Source organism: Podarcis erhardii (genome assembly GCF_964252035.2).
Source record: "Podarcis erhardii genome assembly, chromosome: 6".
NCBI lineage: Eukaryota > Metazoa > Chordata > Lepidosauria > Squamata > Lacertidae > Podarcis > Podarcis erhardii.
In genome coordinates this window covers 64,546,825-64,568,788 of record NC_138510.1, presented here as the reverse complement: position 1 = coordinate 64,568,788, position 21,964 = coordinate 64,546,825, and the positions used below count along the sequence as shown (strand labels likewise).

At 39.5% G+C, this 21,964-nt stretch overlaps 2 protein-coding genes and 1 long non-coding RNA gene across 19 annotated transcripts in view; 2 read left to right on the top strand and 1 right to left on the bottom strand.

Annotated features, from left to right (window-relative positions):
• Positions 1-681, top strand: part of LRRC40 (leucine rich repeat containing 40) — a 33,152-nt gene extending 32,471 nt beyond the window's left edge. For both annotated transcript variants that reach the window (XR_014157793.1, XM_081867199.1), the window contains exon 15: positions 499-681. Coding sequence is in view for 1 of the 2 variants with exons in the window: in XM_081867199.1 (XP_081723325.1) it covers positions 499-523 (25 nt within the window). In the remaining variant the exon portion in view is untranslated. The remainder of the gene's footprint in view (positions 1-498) is intronic.
• Positions 1-21,964, bottom strand: part of LRRC7 (leucine rich repeat containing 7) — a 196,784-nt gene that overhangs the window by 27,909 nt on the left and 146,911 nt on the right. For 11 of the 16 annotated variants that reach the window (XM_081867115.1, XM_081867128.1, XM_081867124.1 and 8 more), the window contains 4 exons: positions 18,317-18,436; positions 15,943-16,158; positions 14,900-14,992; positions 12,445-12,519 (listed from right to left, as the gene is read on the bottom strand). In XM_081867115.1, coding sequence (XP_081723241.1) covers positions 12,445-12,519; positions 14,900-14,992; positions 15,943-16,158; positions 18,317-18,436 — 504 coding nt within the window. Of the gene's footprint in view, positions 1-3,180; positions 4,671-4,763; positions 4,822-12,444; positions 12,520-14,899; positions 14,993-15,942; positions 16,159-18,316; positions 18,437-21,964 lie in introns of those variants that run through there. The other 5 variants (XM_081867127.1, XM_081867118.1, XM_081867117.1 and 2 more) reach the window with 5 other exon arrangements.
• LOC309344664 lies at positions 3,616-21,133 on the top strand. The gene is made up of 4 exons (XR_014157823.1): positions 3,616-3,741; positions 5,225-5,310; positions 19,196-20,491; positions 20,866-21,133. It is a non-coding gene; the product is annotated as an uncharacterized lncRNA (long non-coding RNA).

The following is a 21,964-nucleotide window of genomic DNA, read 5'->3' as shown; positions in this document are numbered from 1 at the left end:
GCTTCAATTCAGCAAGGAGACTTGCTCTCGGAAAGAAGCTACTCAGGTTTCCATCCTGATCACACTGGTTTCTGTGTATGCAAGTGTCTCATAAGAATAAATAACTACAGCCCGCAACTCTACTTGGATGAGTGTTATCCTTGTTGGACTAATCCACATTACCTAATAGTGTATTAGTGTGGTAAAGAGAACTGCAAGCATGAGTTCAGAGCGCTTGAATTTGGTCAGTCTTGCCTTCCACATCAGCACTGACACTGGTGATCTGTTAGCCAAAGAGATGCTTAAGTGCACACTGTTGCTGCTGTGTGAGGTTTAGGTCAGGGTTTGTGAAAAGAAGAACTATTCAGTGACAACAACTATAATTTATAAGCTGGGCATGTTTGAGCATGCACTGCCCTTGTACAAATGTCAAGCTGAACGTTGAGAATACCCATGTACTCCACGTAAAATGAACACATTTTGCTTTATTTCATAATTGACTTTGTTTGTTTTTCAAAGCAAAGGCAGCAGGACCAGAGAATGAAAAAAAGAAGTGCCAGTATTGAAGTAGAAGGTTAAGATACTGCAGAAGTAGTTTTGAAGTGCCAAGCAGGTACACCGGCCATGGATTTCAGAACAAACATGGTTTGCCTATTTCCATGATTTTATCTGTAACATAAAAGCTTAGAAAATGAAAACCAACTTTCTCAGGGATCCAAATTCCCTGTTAAGATTACTTGTTAATGGATACAATTGTACACGTGTAATATGCTCTGTTCTACAAGTCATCAAATACAATGCCAGTCCAGATTAGCAAAACTCATGTTCATCACATCAAAATAAAATATTTTTCATTCTTCAAGGTCTCATACCCTGAAGATTTCATCAAAGTGAGAATGCAATGCAGTTTATATAAGACTTCCGTTAAGACTTCAAAATGTTCTGTGAAGGTGACAGGATTTGGTATACAGTGGTACCTCGGGTTACATACACTTCAGGTTACATACGCTTCAGGTTAGAGACTCCGCTAACCCAGAAATAGTGCTTCAGGTTACGAACTTTGCTTCAGGATAAGAACAGAAATCGGGTTCCGGCGGTGCAGCAGCAGCAGGAGGCCCCATTAGCTAAAGTGCTTCAGGTTAAGAACAGTTTCAGGTTAAGTATGGACCTCTGGAATGAATTAAGTACTTAACCTGAGGTACCACTGTATAGCATTTGTGGGAATTCAAGGTTCTGTTAAGGAAAAACTGATGTTTGGTTTGGGATGATAATTGCTTTCAAAGCATCTGAGTTAGAAGAAACCTGGAGATCTTGACTTCAACATCTTGACCCAAGTATATGCCATATAACCAGTTTCCCCACCCCCATTGAGTCTCCTTAATCCAGATTAGCATTTCATATGCAGTAAACAGAAGCTAACACAATGGTGTCAGAACTGACCAAGACGTCTGCAGAACATAATTTTAGGGAGAGATGTCACATACTTTGGGGAGGTACCACTAAAGTGCCCTCACAGTCTGTACTAGTTATTAATATGCGTGAGCTTCAGAATATATTTAGGTTTCTTTCTAGTAATAGGAATTCAGGCACCGAAATATCTTTTTGAGTTCTCCTTTCAGAATGGCCATTCATTGTACATCATACTCATTATATCTATATTAGATTCAGCAAAATGAAATCATAACAGATTCAGAATTTGTATGTTTATTTTAGGATTTTTTATTACCACCTTCATTTTTCATTCTTAACATTCTAAAATAGTTGAAACTGTTGACAAGTTTATTTCTTGCATATTAATATAATATACCAGTTACTGATTTTCTTTCCATTGTATGCACGAATTAAGCATATTTATTGCATTCTGCATGCTGTGCCATAGTTCAAACCATCATCTGCAGAAGTTAAACAACTTTGGTAAAAAGTAACCAAACAAACCCTTATCAGATATTTCAGTTCATTTTATATGCTTGTAAGAGCAAATCCAGTGTTTTCCAAGAGACATCACAAATGCCAGTCCTTTCCCCAAGGTCCTTGGCATTTCTTTAGTACCAGAGTACGAAATCATGGTCTGGCTGATGGAGCTTTCCCTCTCATGTTCAAATTTCCATCCTCCTTGGTTTGCACACACCATTATTTACTTCACAATCTGTAAATTCCAATTCTGGCTTGAATGAAAACTGGTTTACTCAAACCAGGAAGATAAGGAAATAAATCAGAGCATACGAGCAGGAATGAAACAAGCCACATGATAGTCAAACCATATCTGAACAGGCTTAGTATTATTTTCATAGGAGGGTCTTACTCATTTCCCTATTCCTTCTTCTAAACTCAAGTCTGGTGACCAGCACTGTAAAAATGCTCATTCATTTACAGATACTTTAGTCAAAATTTTTGACAAGGAAAGCTAGAAATGTATGTCAGAATGTATGTAGAAATGCTGTCCTGGAAGAACAGTTTATAACAATGTGTTGGTGGCTGCAATCTAGTGTATTTGAATCTGTGCTACTGAATAGCACAACCCACATTTATTCAGTTTTATCCAGCCCACCTCCCAAAGGAGTCCAAGATCATCTGCCTTGGCAAACTGCAATTAAAATAGAGCTGTTTTAAAAGGTATTTATGATACTACATGCTTTATCCCACCTTTTCCTCCAAAGACCCCATTGCTGCATGCATGCTTCTGCACCGCAACCCCCAAAACACAGACAGATAGAAACCCAAGATAGTCAGTGAGGATTTCGGTTTAGCTCTTCCCCAACCAAAGTCTAACACACTAGGCACTGAGCCACAGTAACTCAGTAATGTGAAGGGCAGCCACTCAAAAAATCCGAATGAGCTGATTTGTGTCCCTAAGGCACTTTTTGATTCCCAACAGATACGATCGCTGTAATTCATATTCAGAGTTATGTACACAGAACTGCAGGTCCAGACTTCCACATTTACTTCCTTCATTATGCAGAGAGCTGCCCCCCGTATTTAATCAAACAGAGAAGCACCTGTAGATGGTGAAGCGCAGGATGTGTGTGAGATCTTTCCATGCTTCCAAGGAGATGATCAGTTTAGGGTCTTTAATTAGGTCTGTGTGCACATAGTGGTAGTGGGGGGAAACTTGTAAAAGTTGCAACACAGTGTTGAAAGTATAAGCATAATCAGGCAGGCAAGGAATAAGAAAAAATTATAATGAACAGAGAGCCCACACACTAAAGAGAAAATTCTTTTATTAATTTAAATGTTTTAACAAATAGCAGGAAAATAATTTAAGAGAAAGAGTACAAATTCCAGACAGATCAAAGACATTCAACAAAGCCTTGGATTTAGTGTGCAAAACCTCAGAGGAATATTTTCTGAGAGCCAGCCTGAAGCTGGACTCCATTTAGATTTTAGGTTTGTTTGTTTTCTGTAAAGGCTGATAGTCTGTCATGTTGCAGTAAATGGCCTTAAGTGCAAAACATCTGTCTGCATGTCCCTTTCTCGTATCCTGATGGCCTAATTTTGGCTTCCAACTGAAGGACTGAAAAACTCTTAACAGGGCACATTTCTCCATCCAGTTACCTCCAGAGTAATCCTACTGGTCTTAGGGGTGGGGGGAGGATTTCAGATGGATTGCTGACTGAAAATGAGTGAACCCATTATTATTTTTGGTTCTATTTACCTGAACATGATGCAGTGCAAAGGGCCAATAACATGTCTTTTTATCCAAGGGGTACATCAAAAGATCAGAACATGATTCCTAAACATGCAGCGTGGATCATCTGACACATGGTACGTCAGCAGGAGTGATTTACCTTATAAGCAAGCTTTCAGCCCTCCTCCTTTTACAACCTTTACCTGATAATTCGATGCAGTTGGCTACAAAAAGTATACGAACATGAGTTTTTAAGGATTCACTGGTATAATAGCACATGCTATAGGGTGGTGGCACAAATTGGGGCAGAAAAACAAAAAGGAATCCTAAATCAAATGGATTATTTAGGGCAGAATTAAAGGGCACATAAATTATAATTCTATTGAAAGCATAGAAATCCAAATTAGAATTAGAGTGAAACATAGACCCATTCAACTTTCAAAGGTGAGGTGTAGTCAGTGCATCCTAGCCTACTTGGTTCCACCTGGAAGGGGCACCATTACACTTTAAGCTCACAAGGTTGTTTCCTTACAGATACCAATGTATGCCGTGGATGTTGATAGCAGTATTTGATGTCAAAAGTATTATTTTTCCACTGTAGTGAAAGATGGTAATTTAAACAGAGCTCTGATAATGAACCAACAGATCATATATGATTCCTTTCCAACATAAACCTAAAGAGTAGTTGCCTTTCATAAGAACTGCATGCTGGACTTCTGGGGTTGGGAATACATGTTCCATTTTCCTATGGTTTGGCCTTGAGATATGGGCTTACTTGAAACAGCTTCAATTACTTTATATCGTGGGAGTTATTGACATATTTGTCATTAAAAAAATAATAATCAGAAGGTAGTCTTGTGATGAAAAAAAGTTCTTTGCTGATGATCTATATCAATACATGAGGCAGGCAAACAATATATATTTATATCTCAAGTTCCTTAACTCAGACGTTTGATGATGCATTATAGCAGATTGAGTGAGGCATTGTTTTGTTCAGGGAACAAGACCCTGGATTTTGAAACTGGGTTTAAGAGATATCCAGTGCTTCATGTGTACTCAGTGCCATCTGCAATAAGAACAAATATATTTCAGACCCTCATTTGCTAACTTTGGTTTACAAAAAAAAATACTTCAAGTTTATACTCATTGTGAGACTTACCATGAAACCACCCCAGGTTTGTTGGCCAGTAGTCAGGGTAATAACCAGGTTCTGAAATCTGAAAAAGGAAAGTATTGTGGCTGTGGTATGGCTACTTTGCCACTGCCTGCTTTCTTGGTACTTGAATGCCAGCAGTTTATACTGAAAACCCACGACATAATCCATATGCTAAGGAACACACGTAACAGTTTAGTTCACATGACACGGATGTGCTTGATAGTTTAGCATTAATAATTCTGCGTTGGTTTCATGCCAGAGGTGAGTTCCCGTGGGGAAAAGGTTATTCAGCACTAGATGTGATGGTGACAGACCCATTTGTAAAATCCCAACTTGAACCCAGTCATATAAATGGCAGGTTAGAGTTGGAGCTGTACTGGTGTGTGGGTAAGGGAAGCTGAACTTTTGCTGTGACTGCTGTGTACCCCGCCCCCCAGCCACTTACTCAAGCACTTCTCTCACAGCTGAGTTAACTTCCAGCTCTGAAACACAGCTGAGGTGAAACACAGCGGAGGGGAGTGATGGCGAGGCGGCAAAACCTGCTCTAAAGGTAAGATGACCTCACATTATATGTAACTGGGGCAGGCAAGGGTTTAACCCACATCCGGAACTGACACATGATGTTTGGCTTTCATATCACCCTTCAATACGACTGAAGTTTGAAAAAGATCTTTCTTGGAAATAGCATTAATGCAAAACAATAAATAAATAAATATAGTTGTTGATGAACAACAAGCAAGCTCATGGAAAATGGATTAGAGAGAACAGAAGTGATGTATAAGGTGGAACTCAACAAGTGCAGAGCAGGTTTCATTGCTAATCCAGTGTATTTTTGAATCCAACCATTCTTTCTCAAGGATTTCACAAACAATGATATATTTGCAACTATTGTATCTACCTAGAAAACCAAAAAGTGATAGAATGTCTAACAATATTGCTTATTAGTAATGATATTTACATATTAGAGTCTCTAGGAAGCTACATACTGGATAAAAATATACAAGACATCAATTATAGTAATGATTATTAAAACTTGTTTAAATTGATTTTAAATAATCGATCAATCAATAATAAATATCAAGATTGTTGGGGGGATTTCCAAGTGCTATTTCACAAATTGGAATAGGAGCTATTTCACAAAAAAGTTTGCTGAGTGGTGACCATTAGTTGTTTGACTTGATGGCTTACTATGCTCCTGGAATAAGGACAAGTTTACAAATACATGTTCATCATTTTGCATTCAGCTATGACTTGTTGAATGAGCTATTGAAGATTAATCACTACAAACTTAACTATCATTCCATGACACCTTAAACACAGTGCTTTTCAACTGAGGCATTTCCCATATTCAGCCAAGTAGAGATGTAGTGGCAGGAGTGTTGGGGGCTTTGGGCAAATCACTGTCAGCCTGACCTAATTCACAGGATTGTTGTGAGGATAAAATGGGGAGACAAAGAACTAGGCATGCATCTTTGAGCTTGTTGGGAGGAAAAGTGGGATTTAAATAAATACTTAAGTCTGGCTGGCTTTAACTATTACAAGCTAAACTTGGATTACAAGTTGGGAAGTCATGGAAGAGATTTTAAAGCAGAATGGTCAAAGATTCATATCAATAGACGTTCATCCTATGTTCATCCTATGTTCATCTTGGTGTGGTAAAATCCTGAGGAAGTGTTTACCATATCTATTCCACACTGCAAATATGCTTTTGAAATGTACTCACATGTGAAGTACATAAGAAACTACCCTTGTTCTTGGACTGCCAACCTGATCTCGGAGGCAAAAGTATCATGAGCAAGGCACTCCTGGGACCCAGTCATCCCCTAGATAGGACAGGGGGTGGGTAAATGCTCCTCTCCTTTCTATACTCTGGTTTAGTCTATTCCTCAGCAGATCTTTCTGAGGCTGTCAGGTATTTTCTGCAACTGACGGATTTCAGGAGCAATACTACCAAGTATTCCTGGCAAAGGAACATACGTCTAATGCTCAGCATGTGAAACTTGCAAGGTAAAAATCTTGTGATGACACCTCAAACATGAACCCGAGAACCAGGTCTAAAGTAACAAACCAGAAAATTCAGCCAATGTGATGTAGAAGAAGGGAGCATATGTTGGCGGCCATTTTGCAGTTTATCCATCCCTCTTCCCCTCATGAAGAAGGCATAGTACTGCAAAAGGACTGCTGATACTTTGGAACATGTAAAGTTTGCATTAAGCAGTACAAGGATTTTTATTTGCGACTTTCTCCTTGTTGACTGTTACTTCTTGTGTCATGAATTATCTAGATTAAGCAGCTCAATGTCCATAAGGAAATTAAGAAAAATTGACCACTTTGACTCAATTCCATATTCCTTTGCTGAAAAGTTCAGTAAATCTGACATTGCAAGCACTGCTATAAAGTAGTTCCAGATAAAGGGAAACATGAATGAGCTACATTCATCAACTTTACATTGATTTGCTATGTAGTCAATATACATCACCAGTGTTTTCTGACTTAGTAAAAGATTGAATTATTGCCTCAGATTTTGGAAAAGTTAACATTCAATCTAATTACACTGGATTATGATGGAGTGGATGTGATTATGGACACAATCTACTGGGAGATTTCACAACTCAAAATAATAGAACTCTAGCACAACTGTGAGGAGCTCAGCTCTATTGTAAATTCTACTTATTTTTGCAGGGTTTATGCATCAGCTTAGGGACGCGGGTGGTGCTGTGGGTTAAACCACAGAGCCTAGGGCTTGCTGATCAGAAGGTCTGTGGTTTGAATCCCCACGACTGGGTGAGCTCCCATTGCTCAGTCCCTGCTTCTGCCAACCTAGCAGTTCGAAAGCATGTCAAAGTGCAAGTAGATAAATAGGTACTGCTCCGGTGGGAAGGTAAACGGCATTTCCGTGCACTGCTCTGGCTCGCCAGAAGCAGCTTAGTCATGCTGGCCACATGACCTGGAAGCTGTACGCTGGCTCCCTCGGCCAGTAAAGCGAGATGAGTGCCGCTACCCCAGAGTCGTCTGCGACTGGACCTAATGGTCAGGGGTCCCTTTACCTTTGATGCATCAGCTGATCATTTTGGATGCTAGCTATAAAAAACCCTGAAAACAGATAAACAAATTTAGACGGTATTGGACATACCGTGTGCTTTCCTGGTATTTTCTAGTTTGCGGTATTCACTACACAAACTTGAGGGGGCATAAGCTGCGATCCCTTTCATGAGATTGCCTTTCCCCCTGTGATCTGACCCGGACCCTGCAATCCTCATTAGAGGCCCTTCTTTGTGTGTCTCCTAAAGGAGAGGTCTAGAGGGTGGCAACATGGAAACAGGCCTTTTCTGCAGTGGCTCCCCACTTCTGGAATGCTCTCCCCAGGGAGGATTGCCTGGTGCCGTCATTAAATATACTTAGGTGTCAGGCAAAAATATTATTCTACTTGCAGGCCTTTTAAACTGTGGTGGGGTTTTGTTATGTATTTTTCTACTGTAAACCTTTTTGCTCTTGGATAAATGATGGTTTAGAAATTTAATAAATAAAATTATTATTATTTTAAAATGTATTATCATTAATAATTTTTAATGTTTAATTGTCTGTGCCAATCACTACACTTAATATAAGTTGTGTCATTTGCATTTCTGTTTCAGTAACTTAAATTTGTTAGTATTGCCATGTACTGTAGATGCAGTTGGCTTAATAGTTTTTCTGCACTTTTCGGATAACATTTTAGTCATTGATTTTTGCTGTAGTGGCATATTATTATTTTTATTTATTGTATTTATTAAATTTGTACACCACCCTATACCTTTCGATCTTAGGTCATTTCACAACATAAAACCACAATGTAAAAAAAGCAAAGGTGACCAGGTATCAGTGGGAAAGTAGGTCACATTTCAAATTTGATGCATTTCTTTTTGTTTCTGCCCTTCTTGAAGAATGTGGGCAGTTGGGGCATTTTTTTGGCGGGGGGCAGTGACATTTCCTTGCAATGTCATTTTCCCAATTATAGTAGCCCTTCTGCCAGCTAAAATTAGCCCTGAAATGAGAAAGATACATCTATACTTTATGTTTCTGCTCCCACCCAATTCTAATTACTACTACTTCTTCTTCTTCTTCTTCTTCTTCTTCTTCTTCTTCCTCCTCCTCCTCCTCCTCCTCCTCCTCCTCCATGTCACTTGTAGTTTTGCCTTTAACCTTAGCTGTCTAACAGTGGTTAGAACACTGCATATGACGTCAGAATATTTTTTTCTTGTTGATATTTCTAGTGAGCAAAATACTCCAATAAAATTTAGGACTTACATTAAGTGAATGGCTACTGAAAAACGGTATCATGAGAATTCATGCCAAGTATGCAATTCCCTTACTTATTACTTTTACGCTGAAATGAAATACTGTTTCAGAGAAATGCTGATGCTGAAATATTCAGTAAGTTGAATTATTCCCATCATTATTATCTGTTTAATATATATTACCTAAGGCAATAAGATGGTGTTTCTTCAGCTTTCTGACTTACCATATGATTTAGTAAAGCCTGAAGTTGTCACAACTAATTTGATTAACATTTTTATGCAAAATTATTTTCAGACTGCTATCCTAGGTGGCAACTCAAATTCCTTAAGCGTCATACAGGCTCTGTTAAACTGACAAAGGAGTTTCTCTGGAGTTCACACATCCTCTTCAAGTGGCTGTGTGCCACTTGAGTATATTGTGGCAAGTTTTTGTGGCGAGAACACAAATATCAAACTCATCCTTGTACACTAAAGAGCTGAACCAGTGAACCCTGCAGCCTCCAGGGCCTAGTGCACACTTTGCACCTCTGTTTTGTGCTCCACCAGATGTCTTACAAACCTCATTCCCACCAGGTAGGAGCCAACTACTACCTCAGAGGTCTCCAGTCTCTCAGCATCTTAGAACATACCATATCACATTGACTTAAGACACTGTAGGTTGCTCAACCTCTTGTGCCCTATTTCAAGCTTGTACCACCAGGGGCAGCCTGAAGCATTTTGGCACCTGAGGCAAAATGCCCTGCTGCTGCCTTCATGATGGGGAGCAGGCAAACTCCATGAGGGCTTCTTGAGTGACTAACTTACCCTGCCTCATAGGCGGGCCAGCTGTCTGCACAATAATACTTGTAGGAAGTCCCTTTGGTGATTAGAATAATGGAACATGGAACTCATTTTTCCATCATATAAAGGGAATGTAATGGGGAAGGTGAATTATATTCAGGAGCTTCAAATAACCCTGTTAGGACAAACTAGGTGTTCAACAGCAGATAAAGGTCTGGACAGCCAGTTGCTACTTAAAAGCCAAAAACAAAAACAAGGAGGGTACAATTTGCAAGGGAGAAGTGGCAAGTAGGTGCGGGTGCTCAACCCTTTTCCTGCCCTCCACTTACCTCTCTTCCTCAAACTGGGGTTGCCAAATACATTGGGGTTGGGGCTGCAGTGAAGAAACAGCTGAGGAAGGAGGGGAAAGCTGCTAAACTCACATCACCTACCTCTTCTCTCCTGCAACTTCTCTGCCCTGAAAATTGCACTCCCCTCTGAAATTATTTTGAAGTGGCCAGAGTTCCAATCCAGGTCTGTCAGTAAATTCTTGCTCCCCTCTTAAGGTTATCCACAGATTCACAGAACACCAGGGAAATTACATGCTCTACAAGTTACATCAGTAATCAAACTAGTTACAGTATACTATCATCAGATAAAGCTGGCAGTAAATAACACCTGAAACAAATGTAGAAAATATCCTTTGTTTGCAAATTCAGATGTTAAGTTTATTTTTTTTAAGCATTTGTGGATTTCCTTCTTTTTCTCTATAGAAACCAAGAACATGTGCTCTGTTAATATATAGAGAAAAGGAGATGGGCCTACAGTGAACAAGAGAGAAGGAAGAAGAGATGCGCAATATCTGTACAGATAAATGAATAAGTGAGAAAGTAGGAGAATGAATGCAGGATGCATGACAGGCACCTACAGGAGTGGTGGAACAAGCACAAGAGGAGCTTGTTTTTTCTTATTTCATTAACAAAAGTTCCATTCTCAAAGAGACAAGCAATTTATAAAAGTGAAACAAATGCTGCACAATAATCATATATTTGATATAAACTTAGTGAGTTGTTGTACTTATGGATTCGAATGCCATTCTGTGGGCCAGTTCACAAAACTTATCTGTTGTGGGACCTAGCAAATTATCAAGTTAAGGACTCCCCTCTCCCATACAACCCCTTGCTTCATGTCCTGCTGATGGTTAAACAGTTGCGTATAGGTAGGCAAACTTATTGATCACCTAACTGTAAACCATGCTGCTAAACCAAACATTGTAACAAAAAACCCTTTAAAATAATTATTATTTAATTGACACTATTCTTCTTGTATGCCCTTTATAATGGAATGTGTTGCAATGGCAAAACTGGTGTCAGGCAACCATTGTGAATTATGATTCTTTCCCTGTTGTGGACATAACATTGTGCCCTAGGAATTGGAAAGATATCGAGGCCCAATATCCTTCTGTAACTGTCATGTTCTGCAGTGCATACAGATGAGGGACTTGCACAGGAGAAATCAGCGGAAAGCAGGAGGTGCTTCAGAGTGCTTCTGATATGGATATGACCACTGAAAAAAGTTGGCTGCAGGCTTGCCTTTCATTATTGCAGAAGCAACTGACTCGGACAGGAAGTGTCAAGCCTGAGCAAACCATAGCACAAGGTATCTAAATTATTTTTGCTAAGATCTGATTTGAACAAATGCTTTAACAGTATCTCTTCCATGCTCTAATTTTAATATTGAAGAACAGCAACGAATAGTGAAAAGTAAGCATGGAAAAAGTGTAAACAAATAAAAAAAGAAATAAAAAAAACTGTAAAAGGGAAACTTGCCCAGCACCACCCCTCTCATTAGCAATGGTCTAAGCTACATTTTGAGTTTTGTTTTGAGCATGAAGAAAAGTAAACTGGATGTGTCCCTGTGTTAGCATGAAAGTTTTGTAAATAATTCAAAAAACCCAGGGGTTGCAATCTAGTCATACTACATTTCATTATAACCTAAAAATCAAACAAAATCCCTTCCTCAAAAATATTTGGCTCTTTTGTGTTATTTTCAATTTTATTACCACAAAATCATAGTTAAGGGAGGAGGGGGAGAATGATGTGGATCGTTGCCCTGATCTCACCACTGTTTCTGACACCAGTTGCACACAGGCATCTCCCCAGGTGGCTTCAGTTTAAATGCAAAAAAACACACATGAAGGAGTAAAACACAAAGTTCTGTATATTAGCAATATATATTCAGGAAAACTTCAGACTGGGCAAACTTTACATTGTTTCATGGAAATCAAGTTTAAAAAAGGGTCATTCTCCAACTTGCAGAATCCAGTCCACAACTGGGTCAGAGATGTAACAAGTACCTAAACCTGCAAAGGAAGCAACTAATTCGTCTCTGGCACACTAGCCATTTTGCTCCTTCATGTGCCCCAAAGACTACTTAAGCCACCCTTTCCACCACTGGGCTCACACCTACGCACAAGGGGGTTGTTTTCACCAGTGCACATTGCCGTTCCTACCAAACCTGAATCCCCACCTGAGGTCATCTAAAGGTTACTAGGGGAAGGCAGGGAAAAGAACAATACTGTAGCATGCACATGTAAAGGAATATTTGCACTGAATCCATGCTTTTGTTAATTAAAAGATTTTGCTTACTTGAATAATCTTATCACCAGGCTGGAGCAGGTTGGATGCTGGTCCATCAGGCTGAACCCTAGTAACAAAGATACCCTATAAGTCAGAAGTAACAGAGGTTAGGAAACTATAACCAAGAACTAGGCTAAAGGTTTGTATATGAACTAAGTGGACTGCAATAATTAATATGCCTATGTGCTACACTAGCTGGAATCCAGCCTACTTGCTGAATATTACAAGTTCTGTACTAGACAACATCTACTTATAATTTAGAAAAAGAAGCCTGTGATCAAACCAACAGTTCATTGCTGAATTAAATATATGTCATGGTGCATTCTTATTTTCAGTGTTATGGATCAGAAAGCAGGACCTCTGAATCCCTACTGCACATATGTATGTTCTCCCTGTAGTGATTTGGATCTCTGCCACAAAACACGACCTCCTGCCTTACCTTGCCTATGGCCTTATCTTGCCTATCTGCCTCCATAACATCAACTGTTTTTACGAAAGAATGAAGAGCTATGGATCTGCACTGGATCTGCTTCCACGAAAGGTTTACAGCTCATTCCTCTGAAGAAAGTGATGTAGGATGACTTTAAGCCATGGTGTAGTGCAGGCATAGGCAAACTCGGCCCTCCAGATGTTTTGGGACTACAACTCCCACCATCCCTAGCTAACAGGACCAGTGGTCAGGAATGATGGGAGTTGTAGTCCCAAAACATCTGGAGGGCCGAGTTTGCCTATGCCTGGTTTAGTGTTACAGGCAAACCAGTAATTGTAGAGGAGAAAACTTGAAACCAGGCTGCCTCATGTTTATCATAACATCTAGTTCTACCAGAGGGGTTAGATAGAAATGGTGCAAGCATAATTTGTAGATATGTGAAATGTCAAAACAACTGATAAAGAATTTAACTATGCTATCGTAAGACAAATTAAAAATAGGCAGTATGGCATTTTAGCTACTTTAGAAATAAGGTAAAAATCAGTACATTTATCAATGCTTTAGCACTGATTGATGATTTTTATATGCTAAATGATTGCTCCTATTAACATTTTTGCTAAAATAGTATGAGATCTTGCTTAGTGTAGAGCTAGTGGAATGCATCTTAGTCAGAATTCATAAACTAACAGCCTAGCAAACTGTTCTTGACAGTGAATACATTCCAAAATATCTCATATTGCTTATTCATGCTATTTATTACATTGCTGCTTATTTGAGTTCAAAATCCATAGAAAAAAACATTTATAATGGTTCTACAAACATCTAGAACTTCATCTATATATAAATGTTCAGAAGTTATTGTGGTTCTCCTATAACTACAAATTTCTTTGGGGTTTGGGAATATTTCCCCCATAGGGTCCCTATCAGTGGTGAGCAGGTCACTCAGTCTCAAATATGGTGGCAATGGATGATAGATATTTGCTTAAATTTGATAGCAAAAAGGTATGTAATCAGAAGTACCATCATGTGTAAGCTACACCTGCCCTGATGATGCCAGTGTGAAGAGAGTGAAACAGGTTTTACCCTTCTTGACTGCATTCCAGATTGCAGTTGTTTATTTTGTCCCAGATCACTTAGAAGTCAATGAGAAGCAAGCCAGTTCCTGTTTATATAACCCTGTCCTGAGTTCTGTTTCTATAACCACAGGATGTAACAAGTTGGAAACTGACACTTCCTGTCCCACCTCTAAACCAAAAGCTGGATTTGAGAGGGAAGGAAGGGGGAAAAAACAATGCTTCTGATATGAGAAGATGGAAGAGTTCCCAGTTTGGTGAACAGTAGATAAATCTAACTTTGGAAGAGGAGGGCTGGCCCCACCCCTTGCTTTGTCTAAGGCAGCTTTCCACAGCCAGGTGCCCTCCAAATGTTTTGGATCAGCCGCAGGCAGTATGGCCAATGGTCAGGGTGATGGGAATTGTAGCCTCAACCATTTGAAGGGCACTAGGCTGGGGAAGGCTGGTCTAAGGCCACAATCTCAATGAAGGGTAGAAAGAAGGAAAGGAGAACTGAGGCCAGGAAGGGAACTGCTCATACTTTTCACTTCCTGCGTCCCCACTCACCAAACCTGATGGCCTTTCGGTAGTTCAGATCAGCATGTGAGACCCTCTGCATTTTTTATCACCACTGCAGAAGTGGGATAAGTGTTTGCTGAATGCCTTTCTGAAGGCCCTATTCTCATTTACTGACTAACCAGGGTAGTTGCAAAAGTGTAAAGTGACAGCCCCTAGTTTCTACAATCCCAGAATTTGCTGGCAACATGTTTTTGCAGACATTCAGTGACATGTATCCCTAGCCAAAGGATGTTTTGGGATCATAATACACAGTAGGGCAACCTGTCTTTTTCAGCTCTTTATCTTGATTACATTTTAATTGCAAGCAAAGAAACAGATGCCATGAATACCTGAACTTTAACTACCCTAAATGTTCAAACTGCATTATCTGGTCACTAATTCAAGCAAGAAATTACCACCTTACCTTGTCAGAAGGTTTGAATGGATTTCCTTGTCCACTTATTCCTCCACTGATACTAAATCCAAGGCCTGGATTCTTTTCTATCCTCACACAAAACTAGATGTAAAAGACACAAAGGGATGCTTAAATGCATGCATTTAATTAATTGTCACAAATTTGTTATTTTTTGACACATGTCCATGAGGCTACTCTTGGATGTTTTTTTTTTAAAAAATTAAGTTTATTTGTGGATGTACTGTGTGATACAATGTAAAATGTTTGAATCAACTGTGATACGATCATCAATGATGTATTCTATTTAAGTTGCTTTTCTTACTTAAAAAAGCTGATACAATCATATTTGTTTCATGACAATTAGAAACATAATACATTAAAAGATAATTTTAAGATATAGTAAGACTGCAGATAAAATGTTTTGGAAAATCTTCAAACCCCACCTCCCATCAAAATGTAGTTAGATATAGTTAAAACGTAACTTTGGCAAATCCATATTATTTGGATTGAAATTCTACATAGGCTATAGAAAGAGAACATCACATTTCCATATGTCTTTATGGAACTATAAATATAACTAGAATCCAAACATAATAGCAGCCAAATCAAATAAATTGCTTAATTTCATTGAGATGACTCATGTGGCCTTTTAAAATATGGTTATCGTTACATGCTGAAGTCACAAGGGATTGACTTTTGTTGTGCTAATGTTTGGTTTTGCGAATGCTTAGGACACATTGGGATGAACACCTTCTAGGTTTCTACAACATTATTAAGGTTTCCTATAGTGAGTTACAATTTGGAGCACACCAATCTCACTACTACTACAATAAAAATCCCTCATAGTGACTTCATCACTCTGAATTCGCAGATATGCATGAGAACTGAAATTTATAATCTACACATACATGCCTTTTTATTTAGCAATTTCAAATAACGGTAAATAGGAAAACTTTTTCACAGACTTAAAAAATAAACCTACCTCTTTGAGACATCTTGCACACAATTCCATTCACATCTCTCATCCTCATGCCGTTCTGCTGCATGCTCACCTGTTCTGGATAACCATCCATACTCCTCTGCCCTTTAGTTTGAATGACACATCTCCCTGCTTGTGGTGCCCGAGTGCTCTGAGAAGGGATCTGGATCGGCAGTGGTGGCTGATACTGCTGGATGGTCACTTTATTCATGTTGCTCTCATATGGCTGCTCTCGGCTTCGATGTTGTAGACTTTGCGATCCCATCAGCGTCTGGATATGGCTACCTGCCTGTGGGTAACATTAACTCATTAGGCCAGGAATTTAGAAAACTGAAAAAAGCACTTTTCTTGAAACTTGTACAGTCACGTACAGTCACACACACAACAAAGTTCTTGAGTATAAACATAGAGCATAGTGAAAAAGTCCCTCCTTCAGCTATATTATATATATTTGTAAGGCGTAGAAAATCAATTGTAAAACAGAAAAGTGGAAAAACGTATTTGTTATTTATATTAGTACCTTCAACTGAGTGACAATATCCTCCTTCCATCCAAGGAAGGCTTCAGATGCGGGGGGGGGGGGGGGGGATCTTGCCGGCAGAGCAGGGAGATGACTTTTGCAGATTCCCTTCTCTCTGCTATCTCCAGGCTACCACTCACATTGTTCCAAAGGGCTCTGAATGTTCAAGAACCCCATGGGAGGAAGTACTAGGAAGAGGCTGAATTTGTAAAAGTCATCTCCTGCCCCTCTGGCTGTGGAAGCAAAGTCTGGATCACACATAACTTCTGTTGGATCATGCCTGTCGTGAGTCCCATGGCGGTCAGATGAGGAGGAGGAAGAAGCTCAGAGAGCTCAAGGAAGCTGACCTAGGGGAAGGTTGCAGTGGGTTGAGGAATGAAAACTTGGGACCCCTAGAGCAGGCATAGGCAAACTCAAACATCATCCCTGACCATTGATCCTGTTAGCTAGGGATGATGGGAGTTGTAGTCCCAAAACATCTGGAGGGCCGGGTTTGCCTATGCCTGTCCTAGAGGAATCTGTTCTGGAGGAGGATCTCACCAGAGTAGGAAGAGGAGGTCTGAATTCTAGGGATGGTCTAGTTGTCTGTTGGAGGTTGGCTCATTTCTGTTATATTGAAAACTTCAGGTGCTACATCACCAGCTGCCAGTGCCTCCCCTGTCAGCAAAGAGCCCTCCCCTATTTTACATTTTTAAAGGTATTATTATCATCATTATTAATAATTGTATTTTTAAACCATCCACCATCTGTTTAGATCCCTGGGTGGTTTATAAAATAATCAAGGAAAATACACACACCAGAGGCAAATAATAAGATATTAAAATAATCATATAAAAGCAATCTATAGTCATAAATAACATCAATAGTTAAAGTCTAACTATTACAAAAAAGTACTGTGAAGTTGGTTTCAAATGACTCCCAATGTTTAAACCATCAGCAACTATAGCGGACATGAATCTCCTGAGGTCAAATTCTTTGAAAGAAAATCAGTATTGCTAGAGCAGCATGCTCAAAAACTGAGAGTGAAAGGTAAATAATTCTCATCCATTTTAATAGATTTTTTGTTTGCAAAGCCTCATATTGTCACAGCTTAGGCATTCATAACACAGCTCCTAATGTATATGGATGAACTGAAAATAAATCTTTTTTGTAGAAAAACAAAATTACTTATTCTGATTAGGGAAATAATCTCCATTGTGTAGGCCTGTTTCCCATGATTTCATTTGTATTTTATATATTCTTTTACCATCCTTCACAAAAAGTTAATTATTTCAAGCTGGGAATGCTCTACTGACAGCACAATACAAATTGTTGGCAAAGAATGCAACAATGGATAGTGCCAGGGAATTAATCAGATTCTGGCATGTAGGGTAATCATTTAGCATACAGAATCATTGAGGAAGGATACTGAGGTGTCTAGGGAAAAGGCCTTTAAAAAACCACCATATTCTCAAACAAAAATTGGAGGAAAATGTTGACAGGTGAAGCCTGTTTCTGTCCTTCCATCCATACAAGGTAGTGATGCTAAAACACATCACAATGGATGAAACAATGGCACAAATGCAATGCTGGCAGTCAATTAATAGTAGTAAGAAGATTAGGGAATGTCTGTGAGCTTCCACCATCCTCAAAGCTAAATTGTTCCAGTCATTTAACTTTGGCATTGTCTGGCCAAGAGTCATTGGGTTTCCTAACTAACTTGAAGCCCTAGTTTCACTTCACGGTCAAGAGGGAACTATGTTTACATTAGTATCAATGTAACAATCATGATTAAAGACAGTAGGAAAATTTGCAATGAAGCGAGTTCACAAATCCATCACTCATTCCCAATCTTTTTACTATAGGAGATCACTGGCATACATCGCTACCAGATTAGAGTGGCAGTATTTACGCATATACAGTATTCATTGTGTGTGATAGTTGTTACCTTTTTAGCAACAGTTTCTGGTGGCACATCTCGCCTTCCAAGGGGATATGGATTCCATTGGCCGCCAGCAGAAACATCTTCCTGTCCATTGTCTAGAATGTTGCTCTGTTGTGATGGGGTCTATTTTTAAAATGTTAGGTAAGAGATTATTTAGTGAGAGGAACGATCAACAGTTCATTTGCCCCAAATTAACCTTTTTGATAAACATTGTTTTCGTTTTATTTTTGATGGGGAAATATCCACACAGTACATATTATTGCATTTTATCAAGATATAGAAAAGCATCAATGCTCTTTTATAACTGATCACATATTTGGATAAGACTTTGATGCACACAAAAAGTGCTTAGTAAGAAACTGGCAACACCATAAATTTAAACACATACTAAATACATCTATCAGAAGGAACATTTTTAATGTACATAGTAATACAATCTTCATGCTTCTGCTTTTTAGAAAGTGTCAACTTATTAGTAGACAATTGTACTATGAGAGTGGAAATTCCATGGCAAAGAACCATATTTTTTATCCCATCTCAGATATTGAAATCAGTATGAAAATTGCTCTAAATGTCAGAGTTAACGACGACGTTTTCTGTTCCATATTAATATGCATTTTTAAAAGCTCCAGCTCAGGAAAGCACTTATGATTCTTTTAATCAAGAAAGAGTCTGATCCATAAGCCAGAATATTTGGTTTTAAAAAGGTTAATAGGCTGCTACAGTTAATGGAACTCTCAAAGTATCACAGAAAATATTAGGCTATTGGTGAATGTTCGTATTAGTTATGGAAATTAAATACAAATGCTCATTTTTAGTTAACAAAAGGAAAATAGGTCTATTCTGCAGACATTCAATTTGATGTTCTTGTTTATCTTGCAGCTGCTGCCCAGGGGACCTCAATCTTCCCTCCAACTGCTGGACCTGTGGACTCTACTGGATGCCCAGACCAAGAGGTCCTTGAGTTTTAAGAGGCTTTGGAACTGAGCACATACACTGGCAGTGGGGAGTGGGCAGGAAGCCTCAATGCACAACAGGCCTTCAATTTGCACAAAGAGTGCATTCACATGTCATAGTAACCCATAAACCATGGCTTACTGTGCACAAGACCATTCCTGGAATTTTATTCCTATCTGCTGGCACTGTGGAGATACAAAACACAACCGCTAGGCTTAGTGTTACATCCTAAAAAGCCAGAGTTTTGCTCCCAACTACAATTGACAGCCAAGTTTTGTTCTTGGCTTGCTGACTGATCGTGGTTGTTTGAACAAAACAAACCTCAATCTCCGGTTCAAATGTAATGCTAAGACAGACCATGGTTTGTTTTCTTTGTGCGCTCACAGGGAGGAGCAAAACAGTCCAGATAGGCATGTTCATAGTAAACTATTTCAGAACACCAGAGAGAATTGAAGACCTCCATACACAACCATAAAGAATCCAAGTTGACTGTTCAGAATCGCCCATAGACAGCACAAAGCGTGGTGTAGTAGTTAGAGTGCTGGAAAAGGACCTGGAAGATCAGGGTTCAAATCCCTGCTCAGCCCAGAAACTCACTGGGTGACCTCAGCCCAGAAACTCACTAACAGTCTCTCAATCTAGTCTACCTCACAGGGTTGTTGTGAGGATAGTATGCCAGCTTGAGTGCCTTGTGATATTGGAAGTAATTATGCCAAAGAAAGGAAGGGCAGACCACAACCCCAAGCCTGATATTATTCTTTTTATAATAAAAAACAATGCCTATTAGTGTTCCCCCTCATGCAGTAATATTGCCTGCTTAAATGTCTATATTATTTGGAAACTGAGCAACTGAACATCCCAAATGGAAACTCATCCTATTAGATCTGGGTCTGGATTTGATAGAACCCCGAGAGACTGTTTCTAGCAAGTTTTCGGGTAGAAGCTACCATTGCTGACACTCATAAAGGGGTATATATAACTTTGGTTGTCAACACAGTAACAGAAAGTCACAGCAACTATGTCCTCCTCATATACGTAGTTGTGAAATGTGGCAATCGTGCTGTTCAAATAGCACATGCTATTGTTGCAAGGTCTGTGAGATTTGGTTTTGTTACAAATACTTCTCAGCTCATGGTTGCTGCACTGCTATAGTTATGTAACTGTTATAAGTCTATGTATTTTAATATGACAATATGTTTTGTACAGGTGGAAGCATTTTAGGTAAAGGTAAAGGTACCTCTGCCCATACGGGCCAGTCTTGCCAGACTCTAGGGTTGTGCGCTCATTTCACTCTATAGGCCGGGAGCCAGCGCTGTCCGCAGACACTTCCGGGTCACGTGGCCAGCGTGACGAAGCTGCATCTGGCGAGCCAGCGCAGCACACGGAACGCCGTTTACCTTCCCGCTGGTAAGCGGTCCCTATTTATCTACTTGCACCCGGGGGTGCTTTCGAACTGCTAGGTTGGCAGGCGCTGGGACCGAACGACGGGAGCGCACCCCGCCGCGGGGATTCGAACCGCCGACCATGCGATCGGCAAGTCCTAGGCGCTGAGGTTTTACCCACAGCGCCACCCGCGTCCCTTGGAAGCATTTTAGGCGCGTCCAAATAACGTGGGATCAGCGAAGTGCGGGTCCTTTCGGATCCAGAAGAGGGAAGAACAAGGGTGGAGTGGGGCAGATGTAGGGGGGCAGGGTAGGCTGTAATGGGGCAGGGTGCACTTATGTATGCTCTGTTGATGCAGGCAGGGAGTGGAAATGGAACCCCTGGGCAAAATGGTCATCGCCTGTATTTTAAAAACTATGTGGTGAAGAGTGTTTTGTAGGTTAATACACTCTACATTGTGAGGTGCTGTTGACCCCAATAATTTATATTGTTTTACGGGGGGGGGGGACCTCTGTATTGCTTTACTAGAAAAACATCAACAAATGCATTTTAAAAAAACTTTGAAAAACCTTCTTCCAGACATTTATGGCAGTTTGATGATTGATGCAGTACTTCCCCTCTCCATCAAAGGAGGGTAAATCATGGAATCATTTAATTTAGACTAGAGGAAGTCTCACAGCCTCTACATGTTAGCCAAAAATTTCCTTGACTAATCCCTTCCCCCACAATGCTTAGGTAGCTGTATAATCAAAGGAAGCAATCTTACACCTTTCCTTGGCTACTGTTTTCACTGTCTAATCTTCATCAGATAACATGACTGCATTGATGACTGGCAACTATGACTTATTACTTGATGTTTAATCTAGACTGTTTCAATTCAGATCCACTTTTTCATTCCCTTCTCTCAATAACATTTAAAAGAACAGTTTATAATTAATTTTCACACACTTAGGTTTTCCACCATCATATGTATCTCACCTACACAATCTATAGACAGGCCTAATGGTTTGTGGTCATGATGAATTCAATCTTGATTCACAAATATTTTTCAAAATGTTATTGAGATATGTCCCCACCTTAAAGGCTTAAAATACAAAACATATTTACATACAACATATATCTGATTTCACAATGGTCTACATACAGAAATGTGCTAATATAATAAAAGATGTAAACAGGACATACATTCTGAAATTTTCATTTGAGCTATTTTGAGCTAATCTAGTCTTTAACTAGACCACTGAACTACATGACCAGTAGGTCCTAGCTTCTAAGAGATCATCCTAATTGATAACATAGTTTGTGACTGAA